Raw genomic sequence first — 25,428 nt, forward strand, 5'->3', positions numbered from 1 at the left:
ACCATGCAAGAAAAAGAGTGCTGCCCAAGAAGTTTTGACAATGCCCGAAGGCTTCAGCCCTGTGTGGCACACTCAGGTTACGGGACTCACTACTTGGGGATGTAGCCTTTGAGTTTAGGTTTTGGGCTTGGACAGGCTCAGGCTTTGGATCCCCCTCCTGGGATCATATAGTAATTTTTATTTTGTTTGTTTTGGGGGGGGAGGGGGAGAGGGGAGTGTACAATGAAGTTTGAGAACTTCCACTGTAGTACATACATGCCATGTTGTCTGCTAAGACCCTTGCATATGTCCTCTTGATCAGTGGGAGGAACTGGTCACAGACATTTCCAACTACCCTGAGTTTGAAGAGGTTGATGTGGAGGCACGTTGTCCATGGTTAACCACTTGTCGTCCTCTCCAAGACATTTAGATGTGCACCCCATTCTATGAGGGACGTGCTGGTCATGAGAAGTAACAACAGGCAAGTCTGCAAAAGGGTTTCCACCAGTTCAGAAGCTTTGACGTTTGCAATTCTAAATTTCAGTATGGAAGAGGAGTAGGAGGAAGATTAACTAGGTACTGAAGTGCTATCGGGGCAATTGAGAAGGAGCTGGAGGAAGGAGGCAACTCATCTGCAGATGCCAATTGGCAGAGCATGAGAGAAGACAGTTTAAGTGTGGGCTGAACTGACACTGCTACCAAAGTCAATCAATCAGCTTGGCAGGGACACAAGTATACCTCAATGCTGCACCTACAGGGACACTACTCAAAGAAATAAATGTAGATTAGCAGCAATCTCATAGATCTCTCCCTCCCAAAGGCAACCATGAGGCTTGCAGTGGTGAGAACATAGTGAAAATTCTCCTTCTGCTTTTCTGCAGCCTCACAGGGTGGAACAGATCTCCACAATGATCAGATACCTACTACTCAAACACTAGATGGAATGCTACCAAGTTTTTCACACTTCCCCAGATGCTTGAAGAAGAGTGAAGCATATCACCATGGTAGTACAAGGATACCAGTCACAGTGATGGCCCAATCTTTCCTATGCATACTAAGTAAATTTAATCCTCTCTAATATTTGTTAAAGTTTCCAAGCTGAGAAAAAGAGAGAGAAAACACTCATTGCATTGACTGGTGCAAGTAGAAAGAATGGGAATTTGATTTGATAAGTCTCAAAACAGGTATAGTAGAATTATTCAGAGATGGGACTCTAAAAGCAGCAGGAGAAGAAAAGGGCTCATCAGATAGATATAATAGGTGCGAGAGGAAAAAAAACCCAGATACTTGAGGATAACCATTCCTAGAGAAGAAACAGCAGAGTGAAGACAAGAAAGGAAGATGGAAAAAAAGTAAGATTATTCCTGAACAGGCCAGGTTGCACAGCATTAAATTCTCTGATTATATTTCTGAATACCTGTGAAATGTATCAACCCATACAGCTGACTGAATACTGTATTAAAAACTGATAAATATATTTAGACAATATTAGTGAAATTAATCAAAGCTACCCAATTTGATCTTTCTGCTAACTGATAATAAATCAACTGATTTAGTAACTACTGAACTTAAGTATTAAATACAGTAACAGAGCTTTTATCCTTTTAATTCTCTACAGACCCTAAACAGCACCACAGAGAAAAACAGATGAAACTGATGCAGTACTATTACACACAACTGTCAGGCAATAATCTAAATAAAATATAATCTTCCTCATCTTCTAAATACATTTGAGTCAAGTGCCTACTGTTGACAGTTCACCTCAGCTGTTTCCCAGGACTCTGGATACAATTAAGAGTCAGGAATTCATACATTTCAATGAACAGTAGTTAAAACAATTAAAGCACAAAAGATAAAAGGAAGTGGAGATAACTGGAAAAGCTATGAAAGGCTGATAATTTTGAGCACCCATTTAAGGCAATGGCTGACTGGCGACTAACTTTAGAATGAGAAAAGGTGAATTTTGAGGTCTCTTTGAATGGGGGTGGAGGGAATCTCTGAAGGCACAAGACTATACAAAGAAACGAGTTCCAATTGGAAGATACAAAAGGAGTAGGCAAGTAGGTCAGAAAAAACAGAGGGTTATATAAAGAGAAGATGAGTGAGGTAGTTAAGAAACATCGGCATTAAGACCCCATAGAGAAAGGCACAGAATTTTGGCAAGAGTAAGGACGGGAATAGGAGCCAACAAAGGTCTGCCAGGACAACAGAGACAAGATTTCTTGTACAGACAAGTTCAAGAACGAGGCTTTGGGTGGTCACATGAGTAGACATTAATACATTGTGAATTAATTGATCAGAAAAGTGGGTTTATCCCAAAGGTGAATGCCTGGCATGCCCAGTGAAACTACATAAGGGGTGTAGGAGAGCTTGAGTGTGCACACCAACATTTATTTAACTGAAGCTCTCCATAACAGCTAATATGGATCTTGATACTCAGTGTATGTCTGGATTATAAGCATCAGAACAGGGGTGGGGGACCTTTTTTGGGTTGGAGGCCACTGACCTGTAGACAAATCAGTCAGTGGCAACACAAGTCAGAAGCAAACACAAACAAACAAACCACCTTTACTAATATGGTCCCTAACTATGGAGATGGGGGGAGGGGCACATGGTGCAGTAGAGGGCTGAAGTTAGGGAATCTGGGCAGGAGTAGGGCTGCGGGGGGGTGGGTCTCATCAGGAGGGGGTGCAGGAGCAGGCTGGGAGAGTGTATCAAGGTGGGAGGAAGGATGCAGGAGGGTTTGGGGTGTGGGGTCTGGAAGGTAGAGGTCAGGAGTGGGGCGGCTGGGAAGTCTGGCAGGAGGGGGTGCAGGAGACGGATGTAGGGTCCGAGAAGCAGAGGATGGAGACTTTGGAGTGCGGGTCTGGGAGGGAGGAGAGCCCAGGTGGGAAGTAAGGTGCAGAAGAGGGTGAAATGGGGGTCTGGATGGGGGAAGGTACAGGAGCTGTCTGGCGCCGTGGGGTCTGGGTGATGGGGGTGCAAGTTTACCTTTCCAGCACCCTGAATGAACATGGCTCTGCAAACCCCAACAGCCAATCCCTGGCACCACCCTCCTCTACTCTAATTAGCTGGAATTCTGGCCAATCAGAGCAGTGGAATGAAGCCTCCAGGCAGGCTGCTGCTGCTGTTCTTTTAGCCTGGGGAATGGGAGGGGAAGCAGTAAGCGGCAGCTGAGCTCAGAGCTGCTTCCTGTTCTTCCCCAAACCCCCCCAGCACAGCTCACAGTTTGGTTTGCCCAACACAGACAAATCTCAAGGCTCAGAGATCCAAACCCTCCCACCCTACCACAGGCTGGATGCTATGGAGGGGAGCCCTAGCATCAGGGTCCAGATCCAGACCACAGGCCAGGGGTTCCCCACCCCTGCATTAGAGGCACAGCTGCACCTACATAGGGATAGCGTAAGCATTTAGTACAGTGACAGAAGGATATTTTCCATTGCTGTAGTAAGGACCCTGGCTTTCCAGAAGGCCAGATCTTAAATGGGAGATTTTGCCATTTTGGTCAAGACGAACAAAACAAAAAAGCAGTCCAGTAGCACTTTAACAAAATAATTTATTCGGTGGTGAGCTTTCATGGGATAGATCCACTTCTTCAGGCCACTTCTTGGTCTGAAGAACTGCGTCTATCCCTCGAAAGCTCACCACCTAATGAATGATTTTGTTAGTCTTTAAAGTGCTACTGGATTGCTTTTCTGTTTTGTTAGTATATAGATGAACATGGCTCTCTCTCTGTTACTGGTCAAGACTAAGAGCTCAGAGCTAACAGGTGCAAACCTATACCTTCATCAGAGCCGTAAGCACTGGGGATCACTAAAACAATTTCAGGTGGTTAACGCCATGCTCTCCTGATGCAGCAGCTAGGCGTCCAATGCTATCAGGCGGTTGAGGGACATTTACACAAAACACGTCAACGGACATGCATAGTACTGGCAATGGGGGACTAAGTCAGGGTAGTAGCTCAAAATTCTTCATTGGCAGAGTATTTTCCCACAGGGCGCCTACCACAAATACCGATGAACTGAGGGACCATCTCCAGTCAGCAACATATCTGCTTTCCACAGATAAATCTGTAAAACTTCCCATAGGCGATGTACCCAAATACTTACTCACTAGCACCTAAATTGTACCACTGAACCTCACACCCAAATCTGGGTCAACACAGATTATATATGATATGTAATATGTGACTTCTTAATATGTAATATGTAACTTCTTAATCTGAGCTAACTGATGCATAAACCCCAGATATACAGCTCCTTTTTTCTTAACCTGTGTACCACATCCATTTTTCTTTCAAACATTAGCTTTAATAATTTTTTATATCTTCCTCTTGAGAGACAGTAACTAGGTTGACTTCACAAAAGATGCATCTACCTACTTGCATCTCACAACACTGAGTTATGTCACTAGATCAAGCTATGTTTTAGGTTTTCTCCAGACCTTGCTGCAAAGAGAAAATGAATTCATCAGAACAAAAGCTGTCAGACACTTCAACTAAGTCATTCCAACAAATTGTGGATTAGTTACTGTAGGTTGAAAATGCAAAAAGAATTAAGTCTGTGAAGGATGAGATGAGTCACAAGGTATGAAAACTTAACATTAAGTAAGCTAGCATAAGTGGATCAAGATTTTGAAATTTTAGGTTTTAAACAAGAGCTTTGCAACCTTGTATGGAACCAAGAAAATACCCGTTGGCTTGAAAAGGCTTTTGTAGCATCTCAATTTTGAAGAAAAACTCTTGGACTGAACTTTTAACAGTAACTAAACCTGAGCAAAAGTTGATGTTTTACATTTACTTTTAAATGTACTAAAACAAGTTCATTGCAAAGTTAGATTCACCGAATACCAGAATAAGACAGGTAGCCAAGCGAGTCTGTATCTTCAAAAACAACAAGAAGTCCTTATAGACTAACAGACAGAATACCAGAAGCAGAAGGACATTCAAGACGCCATCAACAAAGCCCTACATCTATACAAAATGTGTATCCATAGTCACATCCATATCTGCAAAAATCAACCACAGACATCTACATCTGTGGATGTCGATACCCACAGACATAAAGCGGATAGCCATGGATTTGCACAGCTTTAGTCATCACAGCTATTCCCCTGCACTCAGAGCAGGGCCAAGCACCCTCTAGATTAGGGATGTTAAACAGCAAGTAATCTGGTACCCAAGTAACTGCCAAAGTTTCTGTCAGTTACTCTGTTAACACCCCCTCCCCCCACCCACCAGGCCTACTGCTCTGCATTTAAAAGGCTGAGCCTGTATAAAGGCTGTGATGTGTGCTGGCCCAAACTTTCCTTTCAGTTCAGAACAGCAGGAGGACCAGACTAAGCGCCCAATCCCTGCAGCAGGGACAGAGGCTGAGACAGCCTGTGCACTGACTCAGTCTTCAGTCTTTTAACTGCCCCGGGGAGCGGGGAGGTGGCAATTCCCTGGACAGCGGACAGAAACTGAGCTAGCCTGTGTGTGGCTCAGCCTTTTAAATGCAGAGCAGCAGTAGGGGAAAAGTGCCTGATCCTGGTGCAAGTAAAGACAGAGCTGAGCAAGCTACTCTTTATTTACTTTGGCGGTTGGGGGGGAGACACTTGTGAGTAAATGGTAGCACTAACTACCATTCTTATCCATTAGCTTATCCATTAGTTGTGTAACCAGATACTCTATTACATCCCTAATCTAAATCATTCCTTATAGATGTTTGTCTATCCTCCTCTTAAATATCTCCAAAGATGGAGAGTTCACAACTTCCCTAGGCCATTTATTCCAGTGCTTAACCACCCTTACTGTGTCTGGTTTGCAGAACTCCTGTTAATACATCCCAGAATGATGGTTTTATTTTTTGGACAAGAGTCACACTACTGACTCATACTCACCTGTGGTTCCCTATGATGTCTAGATCCCTTTCTGCAACAGTCCTTCCTAGGCAGTCACTTCCCATTTTGTACACGTGAAATGGACTGTTCCGTCCCAAGTGGGGTACTTCGCATTTGTCCTTACTGAATTTCCTATTTACCTCAGACCATTTCTCCAGATCATTTTGAATTATAATCATATCTTCCAAAGTACTTAAAAGCCCTTCCAGCTTGGTATCAGCTGCACACTTTGTAAGCTTACTCTTTATGCCATTATCTAAATTGTTGATGAAGCAATTGAACAAAACCAGTCCCAAAACTGATTCCTGTGGAACTCTACCTGTTATATCCTTCCAGCACGACTGTAAACCATTGATAACTACCCCCAGGAACAGTTTTCCAACCACTTATGCACCTACCTTATAAGAATCTAGTCTTCACAGGTTGGTTTGACATGATTTGTTCTTTACAAATACATGCTGACAGTGACTTGTCAACTTATTATCATTCAGAGGTTTGCAAATGGATACCTTAATTATTTGCTTCATTATCTTTCCTGGCATAGAAGTTAAGATGACCATTCTGTGGATTCCTGGGTTGTCCTTATTTCCCTTTTTATAGATGGACACTATATTTGCCCCTTTTCCCATCTTCTAGAATCTCTCCTGTCTTCCATGACTTTTCAGACGTAAGCGCTAATGGCTCAGACGCAATTTTTTCTTCAATTAATCTGTACCATTAAAGTAAATTCTGCTCTTTTTGTTGTTGTTGTTTTTTGTTTGTTCAGGACCCCAAAGAGGAAGATGACCCTTACCCCCACAAAGAGTTTACAACCTACACTGTAACTTTTTTGTCCATAGGTACAAAGATCTAAATATTTAATATTGAAAAATCAAATATAATTGCCTCATCTAGACTATTTACTGAAACCTTCATGAAAAGAACAATCCTCAGAAATAAAACTGATGGTTTCTAAGACCAGTTTCAGAAGTTTATGTTGAAACAGTGATAGATACATCTAAAATATTTAAGACTTTTTTTTGCAATCTCTCTCATCTATAGCGCATGACATTACTGCTTTTGCTGGAAGATCTGCAGAACTTGGTGAAAGCAGAGAGATTACTTTATCTTCCTAGAAGTCAAAACTGAGATCAACCGTTGAAACTAACAAACTAGATAAAGCCAGACTGCTGTGTTCAGGACAGAGACTGTGTCTACACGGTCATTCTATTGTCAAAACTTATGTCACTCATGGGTGTGAATATTCCACATCCTCTCAGCAACATAGGTTACACTGACATGGGTACTGGTTTGCACAGTGCAATGTCCGTGGAAGAGTTTCTCCTGCTAGTTCTGTTCACAGCTATTGGGGGTCTTTTTTGCCAGCGGGAAAGCTCACTTGACACAGAGTTTCTTCATCACACGTATTGCTGTACCGTTACAGCTATGCTGCTGCAGCACTGAATGTACAGACACGGCCAAAGTAGCGAGAAGCTTGTACTGTACATAAGAGTAAACACAAAGAAACGCCCAAAAATTGCTAATAATATGGGTCCCAATTGCATAATCTGATTCAAGTGGTAGCTGCCCTACAAAGTGCCACTAGCTTCAATTTATTAGTAGTTGTATAATGGTGGTCCTTTAAGGACCACAGTCAAGGATCTGGTTGGTCTCCATCACATGAAGCTCTGCAGAAACAGCAAGAAGTTAGTCTTTGTCCTGAAGGGCTTACAATCAATGAATCTGTGTAGGTATAAGGATCTACTCACATGGATCTAAATGCAGGATCAAGATCCTACACTGCACCTATCTTCTCTGTTATTTCCTTGTCTTTTCCTCAGATTTTTTTTTTTTGCATTCTCTACATTGATCTCTCAGTATAAAAGCATGTAAAATATACATAGCCTGTGTTAAAGACTTGCGTACATGTAAAAATGTAACCAAAGAACAGTGCTAACATCAAAAACCGGAGTACTTCCACTTCCACCACTGTCAGTATGGTGTCAATCCAGAGAGGCAAACATAACTTGGAAAAAAATTCCAATGTTCTTTGCTTTATTACAAATTTATCACATATACTTAGTGCATCTTTTTGTCTATGAGAAGCCTACTGATAACATCGGCTTCCTCTCCCATACATCCTAACCATGACAGTTCCTCTTACTGAATCCTTATAAATGGAATCTGATATAGTAACACAAAGATGAGGTCCTACGTAATCTTGCACTCTGTTCCCATCACCTACCTCTCCAACACTATGCTCATCCTGTTTTGTACATTCCCATCAGTGACGAGCTTTACATACTCTTAATGGGGACTCTGAGCATCTCATATTTAACTAGAGTACTCCCTCAAGTTACGTGGGGGTTGTGTTCCCACATACCGTTGCATAACTCAAATTTCATGTAAGTCACAGGGGCAGCTCTTTTCGCCCTGTGGAACAAACATTCTGCAGGCAGGGAAGCAGCAGAAGCACCTGGAGCTCCTTTTGAAAGGTAAGTCCTGGAGTTGGGGCGGAGGCCCTTGGGGAGGGTTAAACCTGGCAGTGGGTTGGGGCCATAGGAGCAGGGGAGAGGGACTAAGCCTGGGGTGGGGTCAGGGCTGTATGGGGAACAGTGGGGTGGAGTTGAGCTGGAGCCATATAGTGGGTGGTGAGCCAAAACCACAGGGTGTTGAACCAGAGCCTGGGGTGGGGAAGGTGAGCTGAAGCTGGGAGCAGAGGCATGGTGAACCAGGGCCATGCAGCAGGGATTGAGCCAGGGCTGGGAGGAAGCAGGATTCTGAGTTGTGCTTAACTCACATTAATGCAAGTCAAGTGCCACTCGAAATCACGCATTTCGAGGGATTACTGTCTTTTATGTAAAATCATTAAAGTCCTTCAGTGTGCTTTGGGGTCTAGCCTGTTTTCATGCCATCCACAGTTAGTTCTGAATGTCTGGTTTCAGTAGAACTTTGACTACTAAATTACAACAAGATTAAAGATGCCCATTAACCCAAATTATTTTCCTTCCCCCTAAAACTGTATAATTAATCTAATTAATTTTCAATACTCTGTCCACACATTAAATCTCCTCAAAATGGTACCAAACATTAAGTTTTCTACCACACTTCAGAATTTGAAAAGTCCAAACTTCTTTCAACTATTACCTGGAACACCTATGTTTCCAAATAAATTGGCAAATAACTTTATATTCCTTCAGACATTTGTTTGAGATCCAACTGGATATTTACAGGAACAAGTAAAACATTTTAACAGATCCACTTCCAAATAAGAGGTTGTCATGCTACAGATAAGATAATGCCGTTTCCTTTCCAGAGTCAGAAAGGAAAGCATCATTCAAATTATGTATTTCACCAGTTTTGCAGGTTGTACATAAGTCTTTCTATAGAAAGAACTAGTATCTCATCTCTGTGTATTTTCCTTTTGATGAAATATACTCAAATTTATTCACGTGTGAATGCACTCTGTTGGCACTTTTTCCTGACAAAATACTTCTAGCCCCCAACAGTGGATTTTGTTTTGTTGGCAGGAGTGGCATTCACATTTACACTGGCTGCAGCAAAATTATTGTCCTTTGTGGGAGAAGGGTGTTGAGCGGGGGAGGGTTTAAGCACCTGGGAATCAGAGTTTTGTCAGTTGCAAGTGTAGCCAGAGCCTCAAACTTCTGTTAATGGTTTTTCTGGTTTTCATTAGATATTTAACTGACCATAAAAGACAAGCAATTCAGTAGCAAATCTACATAAGCTTGTTTTCATGTCTGACACCCCAGAAGTAGATGGCTGCTAAATACAGGTTGAACCACTCTAATCCAGAACTCTCTTGTCCAGAAAACTCTGTATTCCAGCATGATTTTAGTTAGCTGGACAACACCATGGGTGTGGCCAGGTTTTTTGTGGTCCCAGAAAGTTTGTTCACAGCCACCAGTCCTGGCTCTCAGTGTTCTGTGCTGTTATTTAGCTGTAATTCATCCCAAATGTCTTCTAAGAGCCCACTAAGCAGTGGAAGTGTTGGTAATATGTGAAAAAATATAAACCTCCGTGTTCTGGCCAATTCTCTCATCCAACACTCAGGTCTCAAGGGTGCTGGTGAGAGATGTTCATCCTGTATTAAACTGCTCAAGATCATCATTTTATATACAACACTGATTCAGCATGTCTGCATAACCGGGCTATTAAAAAGCTGTCCACCAGCTCTAAAATAGTCCCTTGGAGAACTGCCACAGTATGAAAGGACCACCTCCTCACTCCTCCCCCCTCCCCAGGGTCTCACTCTTCAACAAGAATAAGCCACGTGACCTCAACATGTCAAAGACTGAACTACTAAGGTCTCATAATCCTGTTTCACCTCTGCCCAGCAAGTCCAACAGAGATAGATGCCTGTTCAGAGACTTTTCCCCCCACTTCAGGGATAAACGCACTTCCAGAAGTATTTGTATTTGTTTTGAAAATGCTACTTATGGTCACTGCAGTGTAGGGTTTACCAGGGTATGGCTACATTACACTGTAATAGCACAGGTTTTTCTGTCAAAGTCCAAAGGCAGTTACTACATCTTAGGGATGTACAGTAAACTCTTTCCTATTCAGCATTCTATCATCCAGAACTCTCACTTAATCAGCATTTTAAATGTAAGTAAATTTTAGTTATGTTTTCAATAAGTACAGTATAGTAAAAAATAAATACACATAAATACAGCAAATGTAGTATAAGGTTACAGTGTACAATACTACTGTTGTTGGTAAATAAAATACTCTGAATACATTTTTATGTCTTAATATCAAATCTGTTTTTTCTTAGTGTTATGCATTACTAGGTATACACCTCTATTATCCAGAATATTTGAGTATCTGGCACCCTCCAGGCCTCAGAGCTGCAGGACATGAAGGAGTTTACTGTAAGAGTATCTGGTTACACCATTAACTGATGAACAGATGCTTTTCAGATAGTGTTATTGGTTACTCCCAGAAGGCTCACTTCCTACCACCTCCCTCCACCCCTGCTCCCACTGCCACTCCCTAGTACATAGGGAGTTGCTGGCTCAGCCCCTGTCCCTGATTGCACTTGGATCAAGCAGTTTCCCCCACTACTGCTCTGCGTTGAAAAGGCTGGGCCAGCACTTAGACAGAGCAGCAGTGGAAGACAGAAGAGCCTGATCCCCAAGATGGGGACAGAAGCTGTGCCACCCTGTGTGCTGGACCAGCCTTTTAAATGCACAGTGGGGGCGTGCAGGGAAGGGCAGTTTGCAGAATAATGGACAGAAATTTTGGCAGTTACTCAGTTACTAGATTACTTGCTCTTTAACTTCCCTACTATGTCTATCTACCCTCTCTACAGAGCACAACATTTTTCAAAACCCTGAACATAACTAAGTCAATCTAACTTTAAAGTACGTACCTGGCCCTAGTCAACTGGAATACAGTAAAATCTGTTTTAACTGGCATTCTATCAGCCGGAACTCTCACATAACCAGCATTTCAACATTTAGACACTAGAATCAAAAGACAAACTAAAGAGGGTGTCTCGCTCTGTGTGAGCATTCAGCACTGCGGTGAAAACCATGGGAACTAGCCTCTAACTGCTTGCTACAAATGCCCCCGCCCCCGTGCTGGACTGAATTGTGGAAGCTGGTGGTTTGGTTTGTGCATGTGGCAATCATGGCCCAGCTTTCCCCCAGTGACTGGGCAGGCTCCCTCCGTGTCCCAGCTGCGACATGAGCCTGGGTCAGTCACTTACCAGCTGCAGCGCACAGATGATGATGAGTGCCTAGTGCCCACTGCAATAGCTCTTGGCCATGGCTGGTGGTGCCTGAGCCCCTGGGCATAGTCCTGCTTCTCTCTTACCTGCCTACCCTCCACCAAGGCAGCCCTGGAGCCAGTGGGAAAGGTGCTCTCTGCATCTGATCCCAGCTTCTCTCTTGCCTGCCCTCTGCTAAGACAGCCCCGGAGCCAGGCAGTGCAGTGCTCTCCACATCTGGACCCAGTCACTGCCCCGCGCCCAGCTACCTCTCTATTATACAGAATATTTCAATATCCGGCAGCCTCCTAGTCCTGGAGATGCCCGATATAAAAGAGTTTACTATACAATACTGGGAAGTCATTAGATTAGCACAGAGAAGCAAAATTTCCACTACAGACCAAGCCAGAGCTCCCTTGAGCATACGGCTGAAGTAACCATCTTCATTTCCTCTGTCTCTGTCCCTTTCACCCGGTTTGCACTATAAAAAATCAGGTCAGCATAAGTCAGCTTATGACATCCTAACTCAGTGGCTGCCCTAAAATGTTGTTCTCAGTGTAATAACTCCACCTCTGCAAGAAGCACAGTGCTTAGGTCAATGCAGGTAGACTATGCAGCATGGATACAGTGTTGACTATTTCAGCCAACAGCCCAAGCCCTGCCATACCAGAGCTGTCAACCCTGGGCAGCAGAGCTCTGGCTGCTGGTGCCCCACAATGACAGCTGGTGCAAGCGCTCTTGGTGAGGACATGCACTGCTGACAGAGGGAGCTAATGTGGACATTATTAAACTGATTTAATTAATGTGGTGGCTATGCGTAGATGTAACTTAAGCCAAGTTAATTCTTTAGTGCAGACTTGCTCTTTGTGTCTCACTCTCAGATGTGAGCAGCTCTATCTGTGCAAAGGCCAGCTCTTAACATAGCTACCTGACACCTTTTCCCTTTGTTCCCAGACAAGAGGTCTAGGTTTTGGTAGCAGAAAATCTTCTTCCCTTTGGCTGTTGGCTACAAGGTATGAAGGTCTCAGCCAATGAAATTCCTATTCTATATATAAATCTTTCATTGATATGGGCTGGCTTCAGTAAATCCTTTAATTCATACCACCTAGACAGTTACATCACAGAGATACCAGCAGAGCCTCCCCGAACCTGTTTGCTGCCAGTTTCATTCCTTAGCCACTGGAAAGGGATCTTTGTACATGCAGTTGCTCACCTATCCACCATGCATCTGGATGTCCTCATACCCAGATCTCCTTGCTAAGCCCCCTGTCCCCACACCCAAACCATCACTGTACATCCAGAGGCCACCTGCAACCAGCCCATGGCACTCAATTCCCATGACTGCAAGCCCCATCCTCAACCACTCCAATGAGCCATTCCAACAACCAAGAACTCCATCCCATCTAGCTCTACTCCCCCAGCATCCATGCCACCCAAGTCCCAGCTACCTTCACACAGACCCACCCTCAAAGAGTGCAACTGCTCCTGCGCCCAGAACTTCTTAATAAGACCCTGTGAAGCCAGATCCCCACTGTACCCAAGCCCTCACCAAGCTGCCAGCTCCAGGATTCACCCACCCAGAATCCTCTCACTCCACAGTAGGACCCTATCTCCCTCCCTACTTTAGTTAACGTCTAGATCTCTGCCTAGGCATATCCCCTCAAACTTCATTTTACTCTTTTCTCCCACCCCCAGAACTCCTCTAGAAGCAAAGGAGTTTGATTATGGCTGTGCTTCATAAGCAGTAACGCTTTCCCTGCTCCCACTTCTGAGAAAAAGCTAGTGTGTAGGAAGCAAATCACAATCAACCACTTCTGCTTCAAGATTCTCTCTGTTGGGAGAGCTAATACTCAAATAAATAGGCGTGAAGAAAAAAATAAATGCATATAAATCAAGAGGAGAAAGGGTGGAAAAATAGGGACACATACCACAAAACGCAGCGTGATCTAAGTAAGCAATAATGCTAACTCTCCTACATGAGAAATTCACAAAATAGGATCACAAGGCGGAGTTAGGGTGGGGGAGACAAAGACATTACAAGAATCAAGAGAGCAATACTCAAACTCAGAATTCTGGAGAGTGCTTTTTTAAAAAAAATTAAACAACTATTGATAAAGGTTTGCTATACTTCACTGAAAAGGAAACGTGTAAGCACTTTGATTATGGATCGAAAGTTTGCTCCTCGTGTCTACTTTCTTAATGACAGCTGGACATACATCCAGCTGTAAGAGCTTCATTGGCAAATGTGCTTAATTTTCACATTCCTTCCAGAAGACAGAAATGTTTGTATAACTGCTGAATAAAAATGTTCTTCTAGGAAGCGAATTAATCTTTGTCCGTTACACACAGGGGTTTCGGCTAAAATACAGACAATTCCAGTAGGTACATTTGCATTATTGCCCTCCTCCATGTACAGCAATCATTGCTAAGTTCACACTAGAGTGCAAAACCAAAAAAATGCTTTACTCAGTGCATTACAAAAACGCATTACACCACAGCTTATTATGTTCCTTCAAAGCCTCCCTGATCCTACTAGCTCCCCATTAAGTATCTTAAACAGTCCTGGTACCTGATTGCTCAAAGACAGCACCCAGCTGATCCACCTCAATACTTCACTCCTACGTAATCTTCCCCTTAGTTTCATAAATGTAGACTGTTAGGACCCCAGGAATATTTTTCTCAATGCAATCTAACCTACCAAAGAGGTAGCACCAATAACCTTCTAAGTGGCCAAAGACACATTCAACATCCATTCTGCACCTGCCAAGCCTAATACTGAAGTCAAGATTGCTAGCCTAAGGCTTCCTGAGCCAATGAAGCAAAGGGAATGCTGGTCTTCCAGGATTATTACTGGCATTTCAACATACGTAATGGAAATCATCTGATCTGCCTACAGTGCTCCTGAAAGTGAAAGTGTTAGACACCTTCCCTCACCAGCATGCGTTGATACCAGCAATTCAACCCAAAAATTCACCAGAGCTCGCAATACCATAGAAAAGCCATCCTTTCTATAGAGGTACTCCATCGTGAGATGGTCTGGGACCAAAATGGGGGTATGCATGCTATGCACTGCCCCATCACAGTTAGGAAGTCCCCTTGCCACAAATCCATCCACTATCTCATGCACATTGCCCAGAGTCACAGTCCTTCATACCAGGAGGAGATGAATGACCAAGCATGCTTGCGTCACTGCAGTTCCAACAGTAGACTTCCCCATTCCAAACTGATTCATGTTTGATCAGTGGCAGTCTGGCATTGCCAGCTTCCACAGCAATTGCCACTCGCTTCCCCATTATTTGGAAAGCTCTCATTTTGGTGTCTTTATGCCAGAGGGCAGGAATAAATTCTGTCCACGGTTCCATGATGGTGGCTTTGCTCATCCAAAAGTTCCGCAGCCACTGCTTGTCTTCCCATACCAGCGTAACAATGCAATCTTACCAATCAATGCTTATTTCTTGGGACCAGAACTGATGGTCCACTGTATGCAGCTGTTCTGTGAATGCCAAAAGCAATCTTGAATTACTTCTGTCCATAGCACACAGAGCAGGAAGACATCACAGTGTAATCAAAAGATACACAGTTCATGAAATACTGCAGGATTAAGCACATTGTAGTCATAATGATTACCACGAAACTTGAGAGCACTGTAGGATCCATGCTACCTGAAAAGTGGAATGAAACATACTAGAAAGGCTATGGCTTGATGAGATGGAGAAACCCGTATCATGGCCTGCCCTCATGAGACGGCAAACACTTCCCAGGATATCCAGTAGCAGATGGTCACAAAATAGCTCTGTCAATGCAAGAGCATCTTCGGTGGCCAGGCTTGGTTGCCACAATGAGCACTGTGTGGACATTCATCAGCAGTTTAATTACAGTGGTTGATAACAACTGACTTAAGCTGACTTCACTTTGGAGCGTAGGCATGCCTATAAAAATCATAAACAGTGCCAAAAGGTGCATTTGCATTGTTCACTATTGCACAGACAGCAATCATGAGACGCTTCATACTACAGCGCAACCAAATAACGTCTGGCTCAATGCAAAACAAAAATACACATTCCTGTAGATTTTATTCACAACGCTCCTTTAAAGGCCCCCCTGATTTGAAAAGCTCCCCACTGAGGCTTAAAAGTATCTGGGGGGTATAAAGTTTGTCCTTCCCTGATTTTATTACTATGAGAAGTCTGATGCTTGCTGGGCAAAATACCTTTACTGAAGGAGGGCTTTAAATCAAAGACTTACTTTATCCAAAATGTTAATCAGCCAAAGTATTAAAAATTAAGAGTTTCAAACACTGACTAAAAATCCCTCTCCCATAACTGCTCAGCTTGTATTCTCTTGGATTTTGTGATATTACCATTTTGCTAGTTCTACAATTATTAAAAATGTTCTTAGATGGGACCTATTTTTCAAATATCAAAAACAGGTTGACTTTTTTTTTTCAAGTTAAGACTTCATACCTTTACTGGCCATCATGATATAATGGGTCTGATCCTTATTTTCTTTCGTTTGCAAAATTTGCTTTCTAATCACAAAAGTCAGAAACAATGCCCTTAAAAGATAATCTTCAAAATAAGAAACATTTATCAGAAAGTGGAAATGCTGCCAAAACAAGAAATCTATGAACTTAGCTAGCTTAAAAACAAACTTATTTTTCACTTCATGAACTCTTGAACACTCCCATCTCCCAGTTATTTTTTGTCTATTGCTAGCCTGCATATTCTGGTGATGGTCTATGTGGACACACCCCCTCAAATGCGGTTCTCTCGTGTAAAAGATGAGACACTCCAATTCAAATGTGTGTTACGCAGGAGATCAGACTAAATAATCAGAGCAGTCCCCTCTGGCCTCACTATCTATGAAATCTTAGGGAAAAAAAAAAGCTATCTATGATGCATACTACAATACACTGACCTCAACTTGGACACTATAATTGCCAGTTCTTTGGTCCTGCAGGAATGTAATAGAAATGTTACTCCAAACTCCAAAAACCAGCATCCTAGTATCTAAAAAAGTAAAAATCTCAGCTGAAAAATAAGATGAGCTTAGTTTATATAAATTAACACTGTGATTTAGATGTCTTCACTGCAAAAGATCAAAGTATATTCATTTTTTCCCTGAAAATGAAAGGGAATTTAAGGTATGCTGATCTTGATTTCTCAGATTAAATCCAAATTTCAAATTTTAGAAGGTCAGATCTACACCAGAACGTATTTGCCAAGACTGCTATATAGATACAGGAATGCGTGCCCCCCCCCACGCTTTTGTCCAGTACAGCTTATACCAGCAAAATTGTTTTTAACAGCATAACTGTACATACAGTAAGGTTCTTGTTGTCCTGGAAATGTCTTTAAAAAAAGAAAAGACATTCTCACCCAATATTACTATGCTGGCAAAAGTTTTTAGCATAGACCTAACCTAATACTGAACTAGCAAAGTAGTGAAAGTTAAGCACATATAATGACCTTTCATAGATGCACTAAAATACACCTTACCATTCATAAGGTTTCTTACAATTTATGCATGTTAATAAACATTCAAGAAACCTTCAAGAACATTCTTCCAAACTTCAGCTAAGTATTGCATTAATGTATTTACAGTGTAATGAAAGCTATGTATCATTCATCAGATGTACCTACAAAACTGCAAGCACTGTTGTGGTAACATGGCTACTAGTAGTAAAAGTTTGTTTTAAGTCCTGATTTTATTACCACGTTTTGGAACATCAAAGGAATCAAACCATTTGATAGCCTTAGTGTTGCCTATGTATTTCAAATATTTGGCACTGGCTTTCCACAGCCACAATTCAAAACAGAGCAAGTCTTTAAATATTTTAAAGTGTTTCCCTAACAGAATATTTCTAACAGAAGGTAAAGGCACAAGATCAGACTAAGTATGCAACGTAATTTTCTACCGTAACTACTGTATAAAGAAAATTTGGCAATTGTGTTTAAAGAAAAAACAAAAAACAAAAAGAAACCCATTTTTGGTTCATATAAAGTGTTAGACTTAACTTGCTATGATGATAAACACTTGGTTTGCACATAAGCAAAGAGGAACTAGGCATGAATAGCTCAAATTGTGTACACTTCTCAATTCCAAAATAAACTTTTACAGAAGTCATCCTACTGCCAAGTATTCAATATTTTAAGATAGAATATATGTTTATTTAAAAGGGCGTTGATTTCTTGGCACCAGTAATAAGCAGGAGATACCCCTAGTGTCGACATAAAATATTACAGCACAGAATACCATATGTCTGGATTAATCTCACAGCAGTAAAAGAGAAATTGAAAATCGCCATGATTTTAAAAAGACAGCCCCTTCACGCACTCCATGATATCTTGTCGACCTTCTTATGGCATCCAAATATATACATGTAGATCACAGTTACTGAACGATTTTTCTCTCTGAGCAATGAAGCCTGCATAATCTAGCATCCGCTCTGAATATAAAAAGTAAACGCTGCTGCACCAAAGAAGAAAAAAACCTGAAAGACTGCAAAATCACCACCACGGAACAGCACCACTGAGCAATGGCAGTGACTACATCTGGGAACCAGATGAACTGCAGTCCAGGATTCAGTCCTGTTCCAGAGACGGGAGGGGGCCTGAGGATACGGGGGTTAGGGATACTGGAGGCAGAGAAGCAGGACAACTTGCAAAGGACAACGTGGTGGGGGGCTGACAAGGAGGAGAGTGTAGGTGAGGGAGCCTGGGCTGTTACTGACAGGGTGGCAGGAAAAGCCTGGGGGGCAGGTGGGAGCAAACAGGAGGTATTTGGGGGCGGCCTGAAAAGAGGGACAAGGGAAAGCTGGAGGCGGTTGGGGGAACCGGGGACGGGAAGTACCTGGAGTGCAGAGGGGAGGGAGAGAACGGGGGGGGGAGGTGCTGAAGGCAGCACGGGGACAACTGGGGCCGACCCGGGGGTCGGTGTGAGGTGTAGCTGGAGGCGACCTAGGCACGGCGGGGGAGGGCTGGACAGAGCTGAACGCGGCCCGGTGAGGGTGTATCCGGAGGCGGCCCGGGAATCGGGGTGCAGGCGCGGGGAGCGCTGCAGGAGGCCCGGGGGTCGATGCGGGGTATATCTGGAGCCGGCCGGGTCACAGGGGCGGGGGGAGGAGATCTGAAGGCGGCCCGGGCATGGCGGGGGTGGGAGGAATCGGCGGCGGGGGAGGGCCCAGCCCGGCGGGAAGCAGAACCGGGATCGTGCCCGCTCCCTCTCCAGCTCTGCGCCGGACCCCCGGGGCTTGGGCTGGAATTTTCCGCCGGGCGCGGTGCAGGGGGCTAGGCGGGGGAGGCGGAAGGGGGGGAGCGGGCGCTGCTCACCATGGTGGCGGGTGGGTGTCGGGAGCCTCCCGCAACTGGATCCGCCGAGTGCCGCTCTCAGTGCCCGCCTGGGTTGCGTTGCGTTGCGCTGCGCTGCGCTGCGCTCCGCCGCGCCCGCCCGCTTGGCCCCGCCGCTGACGGATTCGCTGCAGTGGCTCGCGCTGACCCGCAGCCTCACCGACAAGGAGGGAAGAAGCGCGAGCGAAGAGCAGCAGCACAGGGCGGAGCAGCCAACATCCGGGCATCCCCCGCCACCAGGGGCTGATTTGCATACGTAGGCGGGAGGGGGGAGACCGCGCGGGGACGTCATAAATTGCCAACCTCCGGGAGGTTGGTCACGTGGGGGGGGGGGGGGAGCGTATATGAAATGGAGGCTGCGGCGGTTGTGGGGCGCTCCCGCTCTCGGGGGCGGGGGGAAAGGTGGCTATTCTCGGCCCTGCGGTCGGCAGAGCGTGTTCTCACTGGGGGTGCGCTGCGTCTCTGCTCTCGTGCGGTCCCAGTGCTCTAGCGCCCTGGCGGGGGAGGCGCTCTTCGGTCTTAGTCTCCCTCCGCTGTCGCCCTGGGAGCCAGGAGCCCTGCAGGGCCTGCGCTGCTCTTTGGCCTTCTTGTCGCTCCCTGCCCCATCCGCTCTGGTCCCCCCAGAGAAACCCGGAGGCTGCAGCCACTGTCTGTGGAGCCGCCATGTGTCCTAAACCAGGTCAATGTGCGGGGGGCGGGAATAATCCCTGCACCACATAGGGGGTTGTTCTCGAGGGCCATGGCCCTCTGGATGGGTTATCTGACTCCCCCAGCCCCTGTGTGAGCATCCATTCAACAAACGGGGCTGCAGAGGAGTGTATTCTCCGCAGCCACCTGGGTAGAGCCTTGCAAACCTGCAGCTGTCAGAGTGGCTAGTCATGGCTCAGCTTGGTGCATGCGGACACAACGTTTGGTACCCCTACAAGGAAAGGGGCTGAGTGTGGAGGTAACCTTCTGTGTGTGGATGGGGTCGGATGATCCACTCCTGTGTTATTGTCTGCCACCCTCTCTACCGGTTTGTTACAGTAATCCTTCTGTTGAGTCCTCGCACTGAAAAAACCCCAACTAATGTTTGTCCTGCATGATTTCTGGCCCTGTGTCTTTGATAATTAACATAGTTAATTGTGCAAAGATGTTATTGAGCTAGTGGATAACAGAGAAGCATTATGCCTAAAAATGCTTATATAGCCCTGGCATTTATATGGTATTTTACAAAGTAACATTCATTGCCTGGAAGAGCTTACAAATTAGTTATAATGAGCAGTGCTATATAAACGTGAAATAATATGGCGAAGGAAGCCTTAATACCTTTTAGGGCCAGCTTTTAGGACAATGACTACTTGCACACATAAGACTGGCCCTCAGAAAATGACCTACTTATACTGTAAGGCACTAAGTAGGCCAGCTGATACTTTATTAGGAAAGACTTTGTGTAGGGTAAAGTGCAATATCAAGTAAAAGTGGCTTTAGTTTGCATTTCTTTAGCTGCTGTACTGACCTTTTTGTGTTATCAATAAAATCTGACATGATTCTGATAAATGAGGTAGAGAGATGAAAATAAGTATAAAATATTAGCATGTGGATCTCCCTTAAGCATAGTCTTGTCGAAACAGTATCATTTTGCAGGTGGTTGAGATTTTTTTTTTTTTTAATTACAGCTGGCCTTTAGATTGGTGCATATGTCCTGAAGGGAAAATGCAAATCAGTCCTGACAAATTCAGAAGGACAGTTTTTTTTTTTTTAAAGGGATAATTTAATTTAGGGCCAGAATAATATATTGCAGGATTATAATTGAAAGCAAGATGCCCAAAGTGGACTCTGAATTTTCTCCTCTTCTGGCCTGTTATCAGAAGAGTGAATCGTCTCCCACTCTTGTCTTGCTGAGTGAGAGAATGAGCTGGCTTATGACTTATAGACTCAGGATCCGTTCTTATGCACAAAGAGGTCACTCTTACTGCTTGTGCCTGAGGCCAACTTGTCAGCTTTACAAGAAGTAACTAGAATTTAGAACTGAAGAGTCAGGGCATGTTTAAACTTACTGAGGGATTGATTTAGTGGGTCTAGTGAAGTCCTACTAATCTGGCCACCCCTCATTGACTCCAGTACTCCCCCAGAATGAGAAGAGCAAGGGAAGTCAACAGGAGAGTTTTTTCCATCAGCTGACTCTCCTGCAGTATAGACCTCATGGTACCTTAACCTAAGGTACATCAACTCCAGCTGTGATATTCACACAGCTGAAGTTGAGTAAATTAGGTCAATGTTGCTCCATAATGTAGATCTGCCCTTAGTGAACAAAGGCAGAAAAGATGACCCTGAGCTGCTCAATCTCTTTCAAGAGGGAATTAACATTTTTGAGGAAACTTGATCACCGGGACATAAAGTTTTATCACAGACTAGAAACTTCAGGCTAAAACCAGCATAGGAATAGAGTTATCTACATGGCAAAAGATGGGCAGTGAAGTACTATAGATTCTATAGCAGGAGTGATGATTAATATTGGTTAATGTTCTGAGGAAAAAATGGTGAACTGTGCAGTGGCAAAATGCAGATTCCTCTGACTGGGGAAATTGACAGAGACCTTATAAAGGCAAATGATGGAGACAAACAAAATTAACTGTTGATAAATGCAAGATAATGCATAGTGGAAGGGATAACACATTTCCAACTTCAAAATTAACAGCAAACATTCAAGAACTACCTGAACTGTCACTGTCAAAGAGTACCGCCTACTAGACTAGGTGGACCCCCAGTCTAATCTGGTATGGAAGTTACTGAATTCACATTTGACACATTGTGTCATGGTAATACATAGTATATGCTTGTGTAACAGTGGTCTTGTAAACGAATGCAGACTTTATAACAGATAATAAGCAAACTTAAATTTTATTAGTGACTCTATTAGTCAAAATAGAGCATTCTCAGGGACAGCATTGGCATGCAAATTTAGGCCCCTGCTTGGTTTACAAAACAAGATCAATAGAAATGTTTCTTTTAAAATTCCAAAGGAAAAATTAGCTTCAATTTAAAATTCTGCTGTTTTTGCATCCCTAATGCCTACATGGTATGTGAGAACCAGGAAGTGAAATTGACTAGATGCTGACTGTAACTGAAAGTAAATCTGACTAGTCTAATTTTAGTGCCCAGTATGAGTGAAATGAGAGAGAAGCAAATGGCATTAAAGAGGAGGAGTGCACAAACTTTAAAATTCTTAGCAATATTCATGTAAGGTTAACAAAACAATTCAACAGTTCAGTCTTTTCTTACAAATACTGAATTTTTATCCTGTAGTGCAGTTGTTGTAGGCAATAGTTGAGAAGCTCTTCAACACAAAGACAAATGGGATAACACAGTAAAAGGAACTAATTGTGAAGTACCCATCTTTCTATTATGCTATTGTGTGTTAAGCCACATTTGCTATTTTTATTTCCTATAACATTTTCTTTCCTGTAGTTTTTAGTAGATTGCTTTTCTTTGGTGTACTTACCATTCTTTTAAACAATGTTAAAATACAATATGGGTGTTTGCTACTGGTGTAGATGCTTGTAACACTGTGTACTAAACATCGAGTAGTACTCACTATTTTTCACAGCATTGTTCCCTTGTACGAGAATGTCAATCTGGGGTAGTATTTTTGCAAATAGATTTTTTTTCATAAGTTTGTAGAACAAGCTTTAGAAAATTCCATTGTTTAACACTTTTTGGTTGTTCTGAGTCAGGTTTTATCCTCTAAACAAAATATCTATCAACATAGGTGAAATTAAGGTTAAATCTGTGCTTTTTGAGGTTCTTCAGTAACATTAATAATAATACAGTTTACAGAAAGGATGCCTGTTAATCATCTACAGCTGAAAAACATGCATATCCATTTTAACTAAAACTACCTCATAAATCTACCTGGCTACTTATCTAACCAGAATCTAGCTCTGTTTTCCCCTTACATAACTTACATAATTTTTTCACAAAAATTTTGGGGTATTTTATTAGTATATAGATTTTGGATTTTTTGAATGAAGTTCATTGTTTACAATGGTCTCTCTGGCTGTGTCTAGACTAGCCCTGAATGTTGAAGGGGGCATGGTGATTAGGGTGTTGGGAAATTACTAATGAGGTGCTGTGGTGCATATGCAGCACTTCATTAGGCTAAATCTCACCTGAGGCAACTTCAAAATGCCAGCTTGCATGTAGCCTAGGGTCAGCCAGTGCCCGAGCTCCTTCAAAGTCCCTTTACTCCTCACACTTCAGAGTTGCCACGGGGGAGATTTAGCCTAATGAAGTGCTGCATATGCACTGCAGCACTTCATTAGTAATCTCCCACTGCCCTAATTACCATGCCCCCTTTGAAGTTGGGGGCTAGTCTAGACACAGCCTCTGTGTTCTGAGCAGATCTTGTTTATCTTGGGCTTGTTTTTTTGATGTTTTTGTACTTATTGGTTAAATACCAATTTCTGATTTATTGTTTTGCTTTTTTGGTATTTGGGGTGTTTTGTTGATTATCACCTAAAACCAAATTTCAATATAAAAATATACATCTGCCTTACGCTGTGCCTTGTCTTTTCATACCTCATTCACAACTGTCACTAACTGCTTCTCATGGAGCATTCACTTGTCAGTTATCCCATGGCCTGAGACTCCATCTAATTAAATAATTTTCTCTTCCGACCCTTTATGGGCCATAAGCAACTTTCCAGAGCCAAGCAGGTGAACTTTTGTGGCATTGCAGTAATGTTCTAAAATGTCTATCATTTTAAAGACTATACATGTTCTCAATAACTGGCTTTTAAGGCTTGCTAAAGTTATTTTTAGTAAGCATTACCCTTCACCCTTCCAAAGTATAAGAAACTATTACTCATCTTACTGCAAACTGTTTTGTAGGGAATTGTTCGCTATCTACCAGCTAAAATACAAGACGGCACTCTCCCAGGAAAAGAGCATATACTAATTAAAGTGAGAAATGTCGCTAGTGTTTAAGTAAATCATTGGTGCTGGACTGTTAGCCACAGCTCAGCACATTTAGAAAGCTGCTCCCATGTAGTCTGCCATCAAACTGACAAGCCATTTTTCTGGAAATCCAATTTAGATAAATGAAATTAATGGATATAAAACAAATCTAAATACACAGTATAAATGCTGGCTGAAACACATTTACAAAAGGACTTGAAAATAAAAGGTTGCTTGAGTTTACCTCACATGTCAGCTTTTATTTGTTCTTTTTGGCAGAAAGAAATAGAAATACAATCTGTCATAATATGTTTCTGGTTGCTCCGGGAAGCTATGTCTAGACTAGAGGGTTTTGTCGACAAAACCCTCTAGAGTGTCCAGGTTACCAAGCACGTTCTTCTGACAGTAAGTTGACACAGCACTTTTGTCAGCGGTTGTATCCTGCTGCCCAAGAGGAAGAACGCCTCTGTCTACAGAGATCTGTCAACGGGTCTGGACATTCTGGGGATGCTTTCTGTCCACAGCAGTCAGCACACTAGGGTCCCTGCCTCTGGCCCCTCTTAAAACCACAGGGAGCCTGGGAAACCCTGTGGCAGGAAGGTGAGAGCATGCAAACAGCACAGTAACACAGCTGTGTCCCACACCCTCACAGCAACACCTGAGCAGTCAGCATTCCCTATGTCTGAGCAGCAGGCAGCCTGCAACCTGCCCCCAAGGCCTTTGAGGAACTAGCCTGAGAGGTCCGAAGAGCCCCCCCCTTGGCAGCCAGATGTGGGGCTCCTCCTGGACCAGGGCCAAAGTCCAGGCCCGGTTGGACCTGTAGGGGGAGGAGGAGACCCTCCAAGACCCTACGGCGAAGTGCCACAATGCCCTCATCTACACCCCGAGGCCTACTGCCCTGGCCGCACATGGACAGCCCCTCCCACAAGCTGTGGAGCAGGGGTGGGCCAAGGTGAAGGAGCTTCTTCAAGGCTATGTCCAGGCCTGGGACGCTGCCCAATGTTCTAGTGCAGGACCCATCACCTGCCTCTATTACCATGAGCTCCACACCGTTCTGGAGGGTGAATGCATCCCCCCCATGCCACAGCATTGACATGGTATTCAGGGCCCCCCAACTGTAGCAGGAGCCCCTGGAGGAGGAGGCCTCTGATCCCCAATCCCCCTAGAGCTGGAGCCAGACACAGGGTCGGAGGGCAGCAGCAGCCTCTTAATTATCCTGATGCTGGTCCCTGCCGGCCAGGCCACCTCCCTGGTGTCTTGGGAGCTGGGTGAGGGTCCCTCTGGTGAGTATCCTGTTCATCACACATCCCAGACCAAGAAGCGTGGTAACTGCCATGTGAGCATGCCCGCAGGCACAAGGCAGCACCCACTCCCTATGGACAGTGCTGCGAGCTGCAGGTGTGGAGGGATGCTGGGTAGGGCCAGGCTGCTCCTGGCTCATCTGCCACAATTGCGGGGACCCTCTGTGGCTGGACACCTCTCTTGGTCACTAGCCCATCGAGCGAAGGAGAGTGCTGTGGTCAACCTGGTCCTGGAAGCACCACAGAGCACCCTTGTGGCAGGGCCCACTGT

General features: G+C 43.9%; 1 protein-coding gene across 1 annotated transcript in view; it reads right to left on the bottom strand.

Annotated features, from left to right (window-relative positions):
* PPP3R1 (protein phosphatase 3 regulatory subunit B, alpha) overlaps positions 1 to 19,144 on the bottom strand; it is a 76,604-nt gene extending 57,460 nt beyond the window's left edge. Inside the window, exon 1 of the mRNA XM_074989443.1 lies at positions 18,901 to 19,144. Coding sequence (XP_074845544.1) covers positions 18,901 to 18,903 — 3 coding nt within the window. The 5' untranslated portion in view covers positions 18,904 to 19,144. The remainder of the gene's footprint in view (positions 1 to 18,900) is intronic.
* Between the last annotated feature and the right edge of the window lie 6,284 nt (positions 19,145 to 25,428).

Source organism: Carettochelys insculpta, chromosome 3 (assembly GCF_033958435.1).
Source record: "Carettochelys insculpta isolate YL-2023 chromosome 3, ASM3395843v1, whole genome shotgun sequence".
In the NCBI taxonomy this organism is placed as follows: Eukaryota; Metazoa; Chordata; order Testudines; family Carettochelyidae; genus Carettochelys; species Carettochelys insculpta.